The sequence below is a fragment of the Magnolia sinica genome, chromosome 9 (assembly GCF_029962835.1).
Source record: "Magnolia sinica isolate HGM2019 chromosome 9, MsV1, whole genome shotgun sequence".
Classification (NCBI taxonomy): domain Eukaryota; kingdom Viridiplantae; phylum Streptophyta; class Magnoliopsida; order Magnoliales; family Magnoliaceae; genus Magnolia; species Magnolia sinica.
Genome location: NC_080581.1, coordinates 65,806,916 through 65,822,767, shown reverse-complemented (window position 1 = coordinate 65,822,767; position 15,852 = coordinate 65,806,916). Strand labels below are relative to the sequence as shown.

At 40.1% G+C, this 15,852-nt stretch overlaps 1 protein-coding gene and 1 long non-coding RNA gene across 4 annotated transcripts; both read left to right on the top strand.

Annotated features, from left to right (window-relative positions):
* Positions 1-1,266: 1,266 nt before the first annotated feature.
* Positions 1,267-2,255, top strand: LOC131256393 (uncharacterized). The gene is made up of 2 exons (XR_009176786.1): positions 1,267-1,341; positions 1,805-2,255. It is a non-coding gene; the product is annotated as an uncharacterized LOC131256393 (long non-coding RNA).
* A 3,377-nt stretch (positions 2,256-5,632) lies between these two features.
* Positions 5,633-8,320, top strand: LOC131255562 (uncharacterized). Of its 3 annotated transcripts, XM_058256309.1 has the most exons (4): positions 6,382-6,471; positions 6,570-6,656; positions 6,885-7,073; positions 7,762-8,320. In XM_058256309.1, the coding sequence occupies exons 2-4, from the start codon at positions 6,599-6,601 to the stop codon at positions 7,764-7,766; spliced, it is 252 nt and encodes an 83-aa protein (XP_058112292.1). In that variant the 5' UTR covers positions 6,382-6,471; positions 6,570-6,598; the 3' UTR covers positions 7,767-8,320. The 3 variants fall into 3 exon arrangements, with proteins under 3 accessions (XP_058112291.1, XP_058112292.1, XP_058112289.1); XM_058256308.1 differs by lacking the exons at positions 6,382-6,471; positions 6,570-6,656 and adding an exon at positions 5,633-6,125; XM_058256306.1 differs by lacking the exon at positions 6,382-6,471 and having other exon boundaries at positions 6,594-6,730.
* Positions 8,321-15,852: the final 7,532 nt, after the last annotated feature.

Here is a 15,852-nt window from a genome sequence, read left to right as displayed (position 1 = left end):
CACACACACACACAGGTGCTCTCTCTGTGGGTCCAGCCACACACACACACACACATGCAGGTGCTCTCTCCGTGGGTCTCGCTAAACCAACAAGGTATAAGATATGGATGGGTTGGATTGCATGCAACATCGCAGTGACCCGTGGTGGGGCTCACATCTCTGTTCATGTTGGTATTTGTATGGTCCCTCTGTTTAGGTCTCGGTGACCTTCAATATAGGTTGGATGGCTAATAAACATCATGGTGAGGCCCATACAAGCTTTAGGCACTACACCAAAATCGTTAATTAGGAACGGCTATCTATTTGGTTTAAATACCAGTTTAAGCCATTCCTAATTCAAAGTAAACTGTTCCTCATACAAAGTATAATATATAAACAGATAAAATCCAAAAAGAAAATGGAAAAAACCCTCATTCGGTAGGGGAGCTCTCTCTCGCTGCCTGCAAAAAAGATTTGGATCTCAAGGGTTTTCTAAGCTGCATCCATGCCAGTGCTCATCAACTACGGAGGTAGGATTCGGATCTTTGCTACTTGAGTTTTGATGTGCTTTCTCTTGCTAGTTTTAATCCGCCTGCAAAACCCTCATTCAACATGTAATTTCTTCTGGTGGTTTTTAAGAGTTCTTTTGGTCAATCAGAATGTGATTTAGAGTTTTTGTATTTTTTGAGGGTTTCGCCTTGCAGTTCTTATTGTTTTTCTTTTTGTCTTGTGATTTTTTGTTTTTGGTTCAGGATATGATTAAGCCTATAAAAAATGGATCTGATTGTTTCAAAGAGGTCCGTTTGGTTGCAGATCTTTGTATTTTCTCTATGTTTTTTGTTTTTCCATTTGTAGATCGGATTGCTTTTCACATGTTTTCATTATTTATCTTTTTTTTTTTTAAATTTTTTTTATTTTATAGATCGTTTGGTTTTTGTGGCAGATTTTTGAGATTTGATCACTATCTGAGAACATAAACCGAAAATTTTAATATCCAGTTTGTCTGACACTACCAGGTGCAGGACGAGGTCTGCTGGAAGAGGGCAATCGGATTACAAATACAAATCCAGAGAAAGGCAATTGGACCTCTGATTCTGCAGCTGTTCCAGAGGTACGTATCTCTCTCCATGTAAAAAGATGTATGAATATTTCAGATCGGCCATTCAAATTGACTTGTTCAAATGGCACATTTGTTTTGTTAGTTCTGTACTGTTCGATTCAATGCATGCATAGGTGTTTACGCCTGATTGTGTAGGACATCATCCCTTATGAACCCGCAAATGTAAATACCAGCAAATGGACCCTCGGCCTCAGTACACGGCAGCACCCAACTGCCACACCATGTGGCCATGTCTTCTGTTGGTAACTCTCTTTTCTGTCCAAGGCCCATATAATGCAACTCTTTCTGTACAAATCTTCTTCTTCTTCTTCTTCTTCTGTTTTTTTTTTTTCCTCAATTTTTTTAAATAGTGGTGCCTGCCCCACCATACAGTAGGTGTACTTGGTCGACCCAGATTGTGCAAATTGCTGTACCCATTGTGGATGGACCACAGCCTGAAAATTCTCTGATTGAAAGATCCTAGATGTCCAATTGGTGGCCATCAAATGGACAGCTAGGAATAAACTGGTCAGTATTATGAATTCTTCAGGAGTAGATTAGATGGTTGATATTGTCCAGTCATTGTGATTTTCGGGCTATGCTGCACCCCATCCACATGGACTTATGATTTGGACGGCCCGGATTGTGTACATGTATCCTGCTCATACTGTGGCCACATCTCCTGTTGTTTGGTTTTTTGCTTCTCCTCTATGCTATGTTTTGTAGGAACTGCATTATGAAATGGTGCAATGAAAAGCCCGAACGCCTTCTCTGCCGCACCCCGATGACACACTCTAGCTTAGTTTGTATATATCATGCTGACTTTTGATGAGATTAGGATCGTCTGACTTCCACTATTGTACCGAATTACAATGTTATCGATGAGTCATGGATCAAAATAACCAGCCAGTCTCTTGAGCTCAAGGATTCTTGGAAGAGAAGGTGGTGGCAATCCACGTCCAAGCAGTCCATATCAGGACATGGAAAATTCTTTGAGACTTCTGTAACAAGCAATTAGATGATTGCAAAGGATAATTGCTTCAGCATTTGAGGTATTATACAATGCTCAGCTGAGATTAAGATTCTCTAGGTTGGGCCCATGGTTCAGTGATCTGTATTGTTGATATCAAGGCATTCGTGGGTCTCTCCGTAAATGGCTCGTGCGCCAAAAAAATAATCCCCTGGGTTCAAAGATCCCAGCGTTGGAGTATTTGGCCTTTTGTTTGTAGAATGTCAACTGTTGCTGTATTTTCATTCTTGGGGTTTTCTTTGTTGGCCTGACAATGCTCCCTCTGTTTTGAGATTCAAGCTAAACCTTCAGTCCCATCACAAACAGAAATAAATGGTAGAAGCAAACCCATTTGGGTGCCAGCTTATCTTCTCCATCAGTGAACGTTAAGTAGTTTGGTTTTCATTTGGAGCTTTTCTTCTTCTGTATATACAGCTTTCCTGATAACTTGCATCCATGGGTTATTAGGCCAAACTGGAGAGAGGATCCTGTGTCTGACACTTCTTTGCATAATATTAAGTAGGGGATCTCAGGTATGAGATGGTACCATCCATTTGGTAGGCCATACCCTTAATTTGATGATTCTTAGCAGTTGAAAAAATGTCTAACCAAAGAACTACATTCAATGGGCTAAAGGCAACTGATCATGAAATTGAGGCAGATACAAAGCTCAAGTGGACCACACCACAAAAAGTTGTGGGGATTGAACGTCTACCATTGAAAACTTCTTGGAGGTTGCAGAAGTTTTGGATCAATCTGATATTTGCTTTTTTCCTTCATCTAGGTCTGTTACAAAATCAACTACTATTCTAGCGGAGTGCTTGAACAGCAAGATGCCCAAATCAGGTGGAAATCAATCACCAAATGCTCAGCTGGGATTTCTGCATTTACTTAAATTTATACCAGACGTTATTTTGTGGTGCCTCTTGTTTGTTGCTTCTGTTGACACTTAACACTTGGTTTATTTTTTTAATGGCACAGGTACTTAAAGATGTGTTATGTTCTACTATTGATTCTAGTCTAGGAACCTAGTGGTTTTTGAAAGAATTTGTTTTCCATTGCCTGTTGGGCATCAAACTGCTTGGATTACATGTATTTATACCTTTGAACTTTGTAAGCCCTTCAGTTAACTTCTTGATTTTTGCAGGTTATCTTGGAAGTGGCATCTGAGACTTTGTATGATAAGATTTTCAGGAAAGTAAGGGTCGTTATCGAAATATCCTCTCATCAGTGTGGCAGTTTTGTTTTCCAAGCATTAGTTTCTTCTACAAGATCCAAAGGTGAGGTATGTGCTATAACATTTCCATTCATTTTGGAGCTTCTTCTTCTTCTTCTTCTTCTTCTTTTTTCCCTTTATGTTGTTTTGAAGTCCTAATTGAGCCATGATGGACAATTCCATTCTTTTAGGTAAGGTTACTGGTACTGATTGTATATACATCTCTGATAGCCTTTGGTAATGCCGAACTTTGTTTTATACCATTTTACCTGGTTCATGTAATATTTCTTTCAGCATCATCATCTTTTACACCTTCATGTGATAGTTCTCATTTGCTTGTGCTACTTTTCATAGCTCCAAAGATCTTATGCTTATTTAGAGGTGCATGTTCATATTTGAATTTTGAATTATCATTTGTTTTTCTATAACAGTTCAATGATTTTTAAGTGCGGTTTGACACTCTAGATTCCAATGACAAGTAAATGAGAAAATAAAGAAAAGAAAATCATTCCTTCCATTTTTCTTTCTACTCCTTTCCAACAAAATTTTAAACTGAAAACACATCAAAGAAATACGAAGGCAGTTAGCATGATAAGAGATGAAGATGTCATTCATGGCACACATGTTAGATTCATGCCATTCTGCAGGAAGCCAACAACATACATGCCCTGGTTTAAAATTCCAGCCAGTCGACTCATCAGGTGAGTCACGCACACTGAAAACAGATCGTTAATGGGGCTATGGATGATTTTGTGAATTTTGGACAAGGGCATGTTGACGGATGGCCCCACCTAATGAATGGTCTGTGTGTCACAAATACGTGCTGTGTGAATGCACATCTGCTACGAAACACCTTTTGATATCTCCTTGCACAAAATTGCTACAGCATTCATGATAATTCAGTTCACTTGCACAAACACATCAAATGGCAAATGGAGAAAGAAGACATCTTGTCAAGGTTTCTAGCACTAAGTCATGAGGATCTAGAAAACATGTACGATCGCTACTTGAGAGACATAATACGGAACGATCTATACATTTTTTAAAGGTTAAAAATGATATACAACCTATTATCTTCTCATAGGAGTTCATCAATTCTTTTCTTAGGAAGTTTTAATTTTCATGGTAGACCATACATCATCTGTGATATCATTACATTGCTTCTCTCATGCCTTTTTCTTCCAGACCTTTCTTAATGTTATAGACTTCATTGAATGCCCACCACTAAAAAATTCCTTGGGCCCATCATAATGTTATAGGCTTCATTGAATGCCCACCCTAAGAAGTTTTTAATGGTGGGCATTGAGTCCCTACCGTGTGGTCCACTTGAGATTTGGATCTGCTTCATTTTTCAGACCATGTCCTAAAATGAGCTGGAAAAACTGATGGAGGTAAGAAAGTCTTCATAGCTGAATCATCATTTCTTATGATGGGGCGATTTCAAAATCTAGATATGTTTGCTTGCTCATCTCTAGCATCTATCCTGTACAAGTGGTGATTGTTGAGGGTGACAGAACTGGTCACGACCACATGCATGGGCCATAGTCTACATTCAGAAGCTTACATGTCAACTAGTACTCTAAGCTTACATGCTAAACAGTACTTGAAGCTTACATGTCAACCTATACTCAAAATTCGTGCAACCAACTCTATTAGACAACTACAAAACAAGATCCTACACCCGGTATTTGAATTTTTCTCAGAAGTATGTGGCGCCAGATCTGAATTTTTTGGTAATTTATCCTTCCATCTAAACAGTAGCAATTATAAACTTCCTCGGATGCATGTGTGAATCGAATTGCAAACATTCAGTTTAATCAAGAAGAATTAACCAAAAAGAAGAAGGCAATGTTCCTTAGCATTCATGATAAGTAGTGAAAGTGGTCAGGGAGGGATTGCTCCACAGATGCAGGCAAGTGGCCATTGATGGCATCTCCGATACTGTTGATCAGATGCTGAACAACGCCTTGTGCTGTGCTCACCATTTGACCTTCTGGGTCGACCTCCATTGTTCTTCGTTGCAGGCAGCTGTATTGCCATTGGATCTGGAGCCCAAGATCAACAGATCCATAGCTGAAAAATGGGAATGCTTGCTTCTGCCTTCAAGCCCATACCTGCTGTCTTTTCTTGTTCTGCATTAACTTTTCCTCCTAGCTTCATTTAAGAACTCATTTAACCTGCCAACATGTGGATGCAATGTGCTTTTATTTGAGAATGTGCTTAACTTGCAATTGGAGTTAATCTAAAATCAGCTCAAAATACTTCTCCCCAAGACATTTTCTACTCAACTGCAGTTATTTATTTATTTATTTAAAATTTATATATATATACCCACATGTCTTCTTTCGCTATGGCCTACACTCAATGACAACGTTGTTGATCTCATAATATATGCGTTCACCATCATGATTTGCTCATGCTCTTAACCATTGCATGCCTTCCGATTGCATCCATGAGGTAGCTGGTGGTATTTAGTGAAAGTGAACTATGAATTTCCATATCTTTGTTATTTCGTGGGCATTCTTAGTGGCCTAGGCTTTATAGATGTGTCTAGACTCAGTAGACATTGCATCAGCTCTTATGTTGATGGATCAAAGACTAGATATAAACATGTGATTGATGGAATAGGCTCTTCCTAGGGCGATGAATATCAATTTTAGGGAAAGTGAACTGTGAATTTCCATGTTTATTGACTGACATCCTGTGTTTGTGTTTGTTGTCAGTTTCTACGAAAAAGAGATATTTCTGGTAATCCAAACTCTTGTTATTTTTCAGGTTGTCTATATGCAGTCAACCTATCCCATGCAAGCCTCCACCTTCAGGTATATACCCTGCCTCCTCCTCCAAACATGTGGAAGTGTAACCATTGAAGTAAGTTGTAATGCAATTGTGGCAATGATAACCAAAGAGAGAATTTGTGGTGCAACTAGCCATGACTTCAACTAGAGGGCTACTTATTACGGATACCATCGTACACTTTTGTCATTTAGAACTGGTTATTGGAATTCAAGATTCAATAATGCATCTGAGGGAGGCCTTAGTTATTATTCCACTACAGATTTAAGAAAAAGGTAATGAGAGGATCCAAGAACCTCTAACAAACTTAGTTCCATACCTGTAATGGCAAGGAACCTCTAACATCTATTTCATGATTGGCATTCTTCTCAGGTGTAAGGAAGTTCATACAGCTTGTTTCAACTTTCTTTGGTGACTTTTTGGTAGCCTTTATGAAAGGATGTCTTCTTCTCTCTCGTGTATTGAACCAGGTCACTAGGTCAGGCATCACCATCCGTGAATGCATTTACAGCAGGGCGAGCTGCAGCATAATGGAAAGGCCATCTTTGATCTTGTTAGTAAGGAGTCTAATGTAGTTGTCAGTCTTGCACTTCAAGGTCTTGGTCATCCTGACCTTTGTATTGGGACTTTGGTACCCTTCTGAATCCCTCTTAATAAATATAAAAAAAAAAAGAAAAAAAAAAGAAAAAGAAAATAAGTAGAAAGAAAGAAATAAAAGTACCTTATACCTCAATTCATGTGTGAAAGCATAAGAGTGAGAATATACATGAGTCTTTCTTTTGCAGGCTGTGAGGCAGTTGGAGTGGTGACAGATGTGGGACCTGGACTGACTGGCATGAAAGTGGGGGATGTCGTTGCTTATGCGGGAAACCCAATGGGATCTTACACTCAAGAACGGATCCTTCCTGCGAGTGTTGCAGTACCTGTTCCACCTTCTATTGATCCACTTGTTGCAGTATCCATCATGCTTAAGGGTATGACAGCACAGTTCCTTGTTCGCCAAGGTTGGTTTTGTTAAGAACAATGCTTCTGAGCTTTTTGTTGCCTTTCTAGAGTAGGCAGTCCATCCATTCTGTAGCTGCATGGTCAGGAGTAAAGTCTATCCGCCCTGTCTCAGTCATCTCACTTGTACTTGGAAGGTGCTGGTGAAAAATTCCCCAACATCCATTAACACCCACCAGTGCCAAGTCCTTTTAACATCATTCCACCGTACTTGTGTCCATGTGTAATAGTGATCTGGACCATCCATCTGCCAACCCCAACCATGGATGGGCAAGACCCAAAAATTTCACTGATGGGTTGATCTTGACTATCTGATTGCTGGGTTGTAAATGGAAGGCCTCAAAATAGATGGACTAAAATGGCCTCATAGAATGCACTGCTACTTGTACATATGCAGGCTTATTCAATCATATGCGTGTTTCAGTTTACATACACCTGACTTGAGTGCAGATGCAGGTTGAAACTGGCAGTCCTTGTTCTTGCAGCTGTAATTGTTCGAATGCATGCCTGGCTCCTTCAATAAAATTTCAAAACAAAAAAAAATAAAAAATGTTTGCATGCATGCCTATGAAACTACATACATAAATGCATACATGCATACTTAGAATGTGGATGTATATAGAAGTTTTAAGCTGAAGAGCTAACTTGTAATGAATGTAGGTTGAACCCAAGCACACTGTCCTTGTCCATGCAGCAGCTAGAGGTGTTGGGTCTCTACTCTGCCATTGGGCACATGCTTTTGGTGCCACTGTCATTGGAATAGTGTCAACCGAAGCCAAAGCAGCTCAAGCGGCTGAGGATGGATGCCACCGTGTCATAATCTACAACAAAGAGGACTTCGTCAGCAGGGTTGATGAGATAACATTCGGCGAAGGAGTCAACGTCGTCTATGATTCTATTGAGAAAGACACATTCCAGGTGAAATGTTTTATCACAAAAAGTTGAAGCCGTGTTTGGAAGTATCTTAGGACATTGGTTTTTGGTGGGGTTGATTTCCTCCTATAGAAGATTTTGTTCATTTCAATACTACTACTTGATTGAACACGATATGCCCATTTAAGTTTCTTTTTTCTAACCGCCCCAAATGCTCAGTCAATTCAAAATATAGGCACCCATGAATGGAATCAATCCAAATTTTTAGGTTACTTCCAAACATTACCTTGTGCGATTTGTAAGTGTTTTTATTGTAAGGCTTTTCTCATGTGTTTAAAATTGTATAATGTGCTACTACAATTTTATTGGCTTTTGCTCGTAGTTGCACATTTTTTTTGGTTTAAAATTGTTCCTAAATAAGAAAAACATACCGTTCCCAAAAATTAAGGATTTAGAATTGGGATGGAAATTGAAAATTTGCGACGGTTTTCAACCGCCCTATTTTTTTGCGACGCCCTAAAACCATTTTGGAGCGGTTTTCAACCGTCCCTAATTTTTTGCAACGCCCTATTTGAAAACTGTTCCTAAACCATCTTGTGAAATCAAGCTGATATTTTGCATTTTTTCTTCCCTTACATGTATGAAACCCATGTGAATGGATTGGATGACATACATCATCACAGTGGGCCTCGTATCATCATCATCAAATCTAAGGAAAACAAAGTAACAGAATAAGGGTGTGTACTCACCTTGATGGACTAGATGGATGGAAGAGATGAAAAGAGTTGATGATGGCCAACCAAGATCACTTCTCGCTCTGTCTCTCCCCTCTTGCTTAGTGTAGAAAATTGATGAAAATTGTTAAGGGACGTGGGATTTATAAAGAAATGACTAAAGATGTGGTTATATTGGGTTAATGCAATCGTATTTGTCTGAGACTATGATTAAGGTATTGATCTATGATTAGGACTTAATGGTGATTAAGGAAGAGAATGGAATGGTATGGCTTGCTTATGTCTTTAGTATGGAAATGTGAACGAAAATTTGACTTTTTAGTTTATGAAATGGTAATATGGGAGGGTGGCATCACATACATGGTAAAGATTCTCACCCATGTGTGGCACTCATGTGGTTACGGAATATATGGCTCCATGTGCATATCATACAAAAATGATTCTTCGCGTCATATCTCGTCAACAGAGCATTACACAGACGTGGGTGGCACCCCCGTGACTACGGCAACGGGGTATTTGATATAACAGGGGTCTCAGGATTTTGATAACTCGGGTGCATACTACGCATGACCAATTTGGGCCTGTCACGCCCCAGACTCGGTAACCGGACTCACAAGGAACCCGATGGCCGGTTCTAGCTGTAACAGCCTCTGTAGTACTCCATTCTCGGCTCCTGAGGCAAGTTCCAATCCTGGGATCCTACAAGGAGGATTTTCATAATAGTATAATCATTTTCGATGCGAGCATACCCAAGATCACAACAAGTACATTTGAAAATAACAAAGGATACACATCAAAAAATCCACTAAGAATTTGAACTTTTACAAGCTTACATCAGGTCCGAAAGGACATACATAAGATAATGGGAAGAGAGAGAAAAGGGTCAGCAACACTAGAGTCCTCAAGCTCAACTTTACTCCACGCTCTGCTGCTACGTCGCCTGCCTAGAGTCTCCTGCATAAATCAATCGTGCATAAGCTTATAGAAGCTTAGAGGGTGGTGTAAGTGTGTGACAATGGTGCACAGTTGAATAGTAGGAGATGTAAGAATGGAAACATGCTCAATGAGAATATCACTAACCTTACTAAGGCTTATCATGAATACAATGTTATGAGTACTGGATGCCATACCATGACAATGCATGAAGGGGCTTACACAGCCAATGCTAATATGATGCAAGTAATGCCAGTGCTCATATCCAAACCATATGTCAAGTACATTTCCAATCATAAGAAAATCACTGGGGTCCATTACACTGTTGAATGACTGCCACTATACAGATCCCGCTCAGTCAAATGAGCATAAGAGACCTTACTACCCGCCTATGGACAACCAATCACCAACAAGACCTAAAGGTAGCGGACCCATTTACGAGCTGGTCAGACTCAGCCTAGCAACGCCTCCTCACACCAGGCAGGTAAGATCACACCCCGACTACACGACAGTGGGAGTCGCGGCTTAACAGTATAAGGCCCTCGTGCACTCATAGTTTTCGCTCGGTCACGACGTTGGAGTAGATCCTTGGTACCATGGAATTTTTGAAAATTTCACCCATGGGCATCCTATGCACCCGGTATGCTCAAGTAATATTTTTGGTGTCCACACATATGGCCATCCACGAATGCCCTTATGGAGGCAAGCCCTGATAAAGCAAGGGCTGTATCATCATGAAATGTGATGCCAATGCACGAGTCATACATACAAATCATGCACAAGCTTCAGGCACTCAACATGCACAAGGGGAGAAACTTCGTCCCTCAACAACCACCATACAATGCAATCAATTCATACAGATGATGCATATGAGTCACAATGATGTAAGTGTGCTACCTGTAAAATGTATTCCTCCTTCCCAAGGAGGGACAATGACAAAATCTATGGACAAGTACTCTAAGGAGAAATGAAGTTCTCTTAGTGGGGGCCCAACAATTTAGGATGACCCACAAGCTAGGGGAGTCCTAAAATCTCAAGGAGGAAACGAGCCTAACAAGGTCCAAGGTGGGCCTTCAACCACCTATCAAGTCTTTATGGGGCTACCTTAGGTCAAGGAGGACGTCTAACCTCAACTGGGTCTCAAAAAGGTAGCCTGCTACATTTGTAAATAAAAGTCCAAGGCCTAAATTAATCCATGGCCTAGTGGGCCATACACTAAGCCCAATACATAGGCAACCTGGTAGGCCTTTAAGCAAGGTTAGGGCCCAACTATAAGGTTCATGGGTTCACTCATTGTGGTGGGCCTAATGGGCAGCCCATTATCCCAATATATGAAAAATCCTTATATTTAACACAAGTAAGTTGGGCCTCACATCTCAGCCTAAGTATGGATTTATTATAGTGGACAAGTAAGGGCCCAACAACTTAAGTATTTGGCCCATAAGACCCATCACAATGGCATGGTAAATATAGGGCCCAAGGGTCCAACGGGCCTATCACAAGTTCCAGCACAACCAAGGCTATAAGGCCCACTAATTAACTAGAAGACTAGCCCAAGAAGAATCCAATTGGAATGAGCCTTTAATCATGCACTAATGAAGCTCAAAAATAAAATTAAAATGGTAAGATAACTGACTAATCCATCCTCAAATCTGGTGGGCCATGTTGCTCCAGAATAAACTCTTATGGGTAGCAATATTAGGCCCATTACCAAATTCCAGCCCACCCATTTTCTTGGGTTGGTTTGAATCCAACAATAAAATTATTTTATAGTATATTTAATCCCTGATGAACACACACATCACTGTGGGTCCCACCAGATAAGAAGGGGGATATACAACACTTACTTCAAGTAGGCCATGCCGTTGGAATGCAGGCTCAGCAGCCTAAGGTAGGGGTCTCCCATGGTGGGAAATCCTACAAGCCTGGGTATTTGGCCCAAAACTGATCCTAATTGTAGGCCACACCATGGTCGGTTTAGGTCCCAATGACCCTAAAAATTTGTAGGGTGGTCCTTCCATGGGTGGGCCACACCTCAACAAAATTTTGCAATTTTTGGATAACTACAAGTATTTTAATTTATTTTTAGAAAATAGTCTGTCCAGAAAATTGGACCGACCTGGACGTCCCAACGTGGTGGGCCAGTCCGACCCTTGCCACGGTGTGTACAGGGGTCCATTGACCCTGAAATTTGGTAGATGGGTCCTACCATGAGTAAACCATATGTCCAAAAAATTTTAGAATTTTTGGACATCTATAAATATTTTAATTCATTTTAAAAAATCAATCTATCCTGAAAATCGGACTGATCTGGACACCATATTATAGTGGGCCGGTCCAACCACCACCATGGTGTGTATAGGCGTCCATTGGCCCCAAAATTTTGTAAGTGGGTCCTACCATTAGTGATCCACCTCCCTGTAAATTTTCATAATTTTTTAAACACCCAAAAGTATTTTAATAAATTTTAGAATTCCAACCTATCTAGGGTGGATTGTTGCTGGAATTGCATCTGTCCCTATGTTTGGGACCACATGGAGTGGGCCTGGACCCACCCAAACCCTTTGAAAATTGGGGGAAAAGGTGGTTCTACATCTGAAAAATAAGTGGGGTTCACTAGAGTGGCCCACTTCTTCCAAAAAGTTAGGAGAATATTCTCCATACTGTATTGCTGAACTGTCCAGAAATTTCTGGACAGTTAGCCATCTTTGGCCCAACCCATGGGCCTCAAACATGGGAGGTAGGGTGTGGGTCCCATACCACATCAAAGTGGGGTCTACACACTACAAAAATCCTAAAGAAATTTGGAATAAAAGGCTTATAAATAGGTCTAAATAGTAACTCAGAACACATGCTCCAACTGGGCCTGAAATCTGGACAGCAACATAGGCTGTCCATATTTTAGCCCATGCAAGTAAATCAAGGGGTCCATAGCCTTGATTCCTCATGTGGGGTCCACCTTGATAAGTTTACAAAATTTCAGACCCATCAGAGCTCTCAAGCCTCCATAAAAATCCATTTTTAGAGGCCATCCAAACCATGCATGCATGATTGGGCCTGGACGTCCAATCAAGGTGGGCTTGGACGTCTCATCTTGCTGGGGGCCTGGGATGTTGCTGACCTACTTTAGTAGGCCACACATCATCAAAGAATGTACAGAAGAAGATAAGGGAAAGAAGGGAGAGAAGGAGCAAGATCGGCCATAGGTGAGAGGTCCCGCCACTAATGGGCCACCCACACACAAATCCACACCATTACTATATCATACACTTACATGCAAGCCAAGATACATCAAAATAAGTTACTGGATGATAGGGATCCCTTTCCTACATGCATGCTAAGGCCTAGGTGGCCCATGTGATGCAAGAATTAAGAGGAAATCATCATAGTGGGTCCATGGAAAATGGCCCACCATGGAATGGATTGTGAAGGATCTAGGCCCTTGGCCTTCATCCTAGGAGCCATGTAGGGCCTCCACCATGGATTGGTGGGCCCTACATGCTTCCATGCATGTAGAAGAAAGAAGAGAAGAAAGGGAAGAAGAAGAAGAGATGAAGAATATTGATGAAGCACCCACCTTAAAGCTTATCCTCCTTCCACACTTGGGTTCTATAACTCCAATGGTGAAGTTTTAATGGTTGAGATGGGTTTTTAAGGGTTAGATTGGGAGAGATTTAGCTTGGAAGGGGTTGGAGAATTTGGGGATTTTTGGAGGAAGGTTGCTAGCTAGAAATGAGAAGGGTAGAGAGAGAGAGAGAGAGAGAGAGAGAGAGAGAGAGAGAGAGAGAGAGAGAGAGACCATGATGGGTTTGTAAGAGAATCCATCATTATCATAGGGAGGAGTTTACAAAGTTGTAGGTTAGACTTGGCCTCTTGGTGGTGTTTGTGGTTGGTGGTGTTAGTTATGAATTTTTGTGTGGTGTGTGGGTAGTGTACCTTGGAACTTGTGTCAAGGGTGATGGTGGTCCACATGATCAATGGTCATATAATGAAATGTACACAACTTTTGATTTATATATCGAATTTATGCGTGAGACACGGCGTTGGAACCGCGGCGATGATGCGGTCGCAATGACATAGGTCTCGGGTCAATCCGAGTTGGGTTTACGTGACCGAATTCAAGGATGATGGCAGACACTATCTGAGGGTCGCAGGTCGCCGGATTTGACTAGTAGAACCGCGGGACCAAAATAAATGAGATGCATACTCACACACATATGCACACATGCGAACTCGGGTTGGGTCTCATAGGGCCAACTAAGGGCGCTGATCATCGTGCACAAACACACGAAAATGGGTATGGAAGGGATGAGGTCTTACAAGTTGGTACATAGTTAGTGAAAGTTTTTGTTATTTAAAGGGATGATATATCCTCTTCAAAGTAGATTTAGGGTTTGAGAGAGAGAGAGAGAGAGAGAGAGAGAGAGAGAGAGAGAGAGAGAGAGAGAGAGAGAGAGAGAGTTGCAGAGTGTCTACAGAGCCTTTTTGTTAAGTTCTTTTTCATATTTTTTTAAAAAGAATTTAGTTTAATTATGATAATGGTTGGATAAATCTGTTAGCTAATATTAAGAGGTGAAGCTTGTGATTTTTCAAGTTTACTTTGATTTAAGTTATTTAGTTTGAATGTTGAACAATTCATTCATATTGGTTTGAACAACGCTTTTGTTTTATTTTATTTTGATTGATTATCGACTTTGCTCACTTTGGATGCTTAGGAAGGCTAAGATTATTATCTTATGTCTTTTGCAAAGATTGATATGTAAAATCCATTGATTTATTATAGACTAATGGCATAATAAATGGTTTGAATTCTCTATGATCAATACTTTGGTCTTCATGTGAGAATTGAATCAATTGAAGTTCAAAATCTGTTTTAGATAAGAATGGTGAATTAACCGCTCCATTATCCGGCTTGATAAGATATGACTTCGATTCCAATTGAATTATCTAATTGAATAAAGTGAATTAGGCATTGAGAATGGCTAGAAGTGGATCCTTGGCGCTCCAGTCTTTTCTCATATTGATTTTCCTCTTTATAGTATTTTAGTTTTTAATCATTACTTCATTCAATTCCATAATTAGCTTTAGATTTAATTCTAGTTTTAAAGTGTTTTAGAGAACACACAAATATGTCCCTAAGAATTCAATCTCAGTCTCATCGAGTTAAAACTACATCGCAGCCTTGCACTTGGAGTTATCAACCCTTGGGTTCGATTAGACGCTAGTGCAGCATCGAAGGTGGAGTTTGATTTTTCGAGTTTTTGGTTTAGTTGAATTTAGAAGCAATAAGGGGGCATTTGATTTTTAGATTCTCCCAATAAATTACTTTAAATAAGCAATCATTTGAAATTACTTCACCTTTTCCAATGTGATAGTGATAGTCACTATTTGAATGCATTCTTCTCTAAAACTAAGGGTAAAAATTATGGGGCCTACTGTGATGTATGCGACTTATCTATGCCATCCATCCCTTTTGCCAACTCAATTTAGGGCAAGTCCAAAAACGAGGAAGTTTTGAAGCTCAAGTGAACCACATTACAAGAAATATTGGGAATTAAACACTTACCACTGAAAAATTTTTAGGAGCCCAAATTTTTTTGATCAAACTGGTATTTATGTTTTACGTTTATCCATGTCTATGTGACCTTATGAATTGATTACATGATAAATAAACATTAATGTGAGCCTAAGGAATTAAATAACTTTCTATAAAGAACATTGCATGGACCACTATTTCTTGTGGTGTAGACCACTTGAGCTTTGGATCTGCTTCATGTTTGCACCCATGCCCTAAAATGTTCGAGTAAAATGGATGAATCTCATGGATAAGTCAGATACATGATGGTGGCACCACAAATTTAAGCCAACCCCTATTGGACCGATTTTGAGGAGGAAGATTCCCATATCTTAAAAAACGTACGTTAGAAATAATAATGACCCATTAATGGGTATTTACGGAGGATTCGAAAAATCAAACACCCCTTAAAGGTGCAAACAATCTAAACTTACAGTGTCAATTCAATCGCATCAAGAAAGGTAAAAAATGACAGTCGGAAAGTTGTAAATCAGGTTTCAAGAGAAGACCAATTATGTAATGAAGTCAGAATATTGCATGTGTAGAAGTCACTCACACATACCTAATCCGGGAGGCCTGTGGCATTTAACAAATTGAAGCGGCACAATGAGTTTCCCACAAGATCATAAAAAACAC

Bases quoted from the DNA above. Each gene is read 5' to 3' on its own strand.
- LOC131255562 (XM_058256308.1), top strand. From the start codon at position 6,948: ATGTCGTTGCTTATGCGGGAAACCCAATGGGATCTTACACTCAAGAAC. The intron at 7,074-7,761 runs GTATGACAGCAC...TAATGAATGTAG, and splicing joins AGTATCCATCATGCTTAAGG to GTTGAACCCAAGCACACTGT.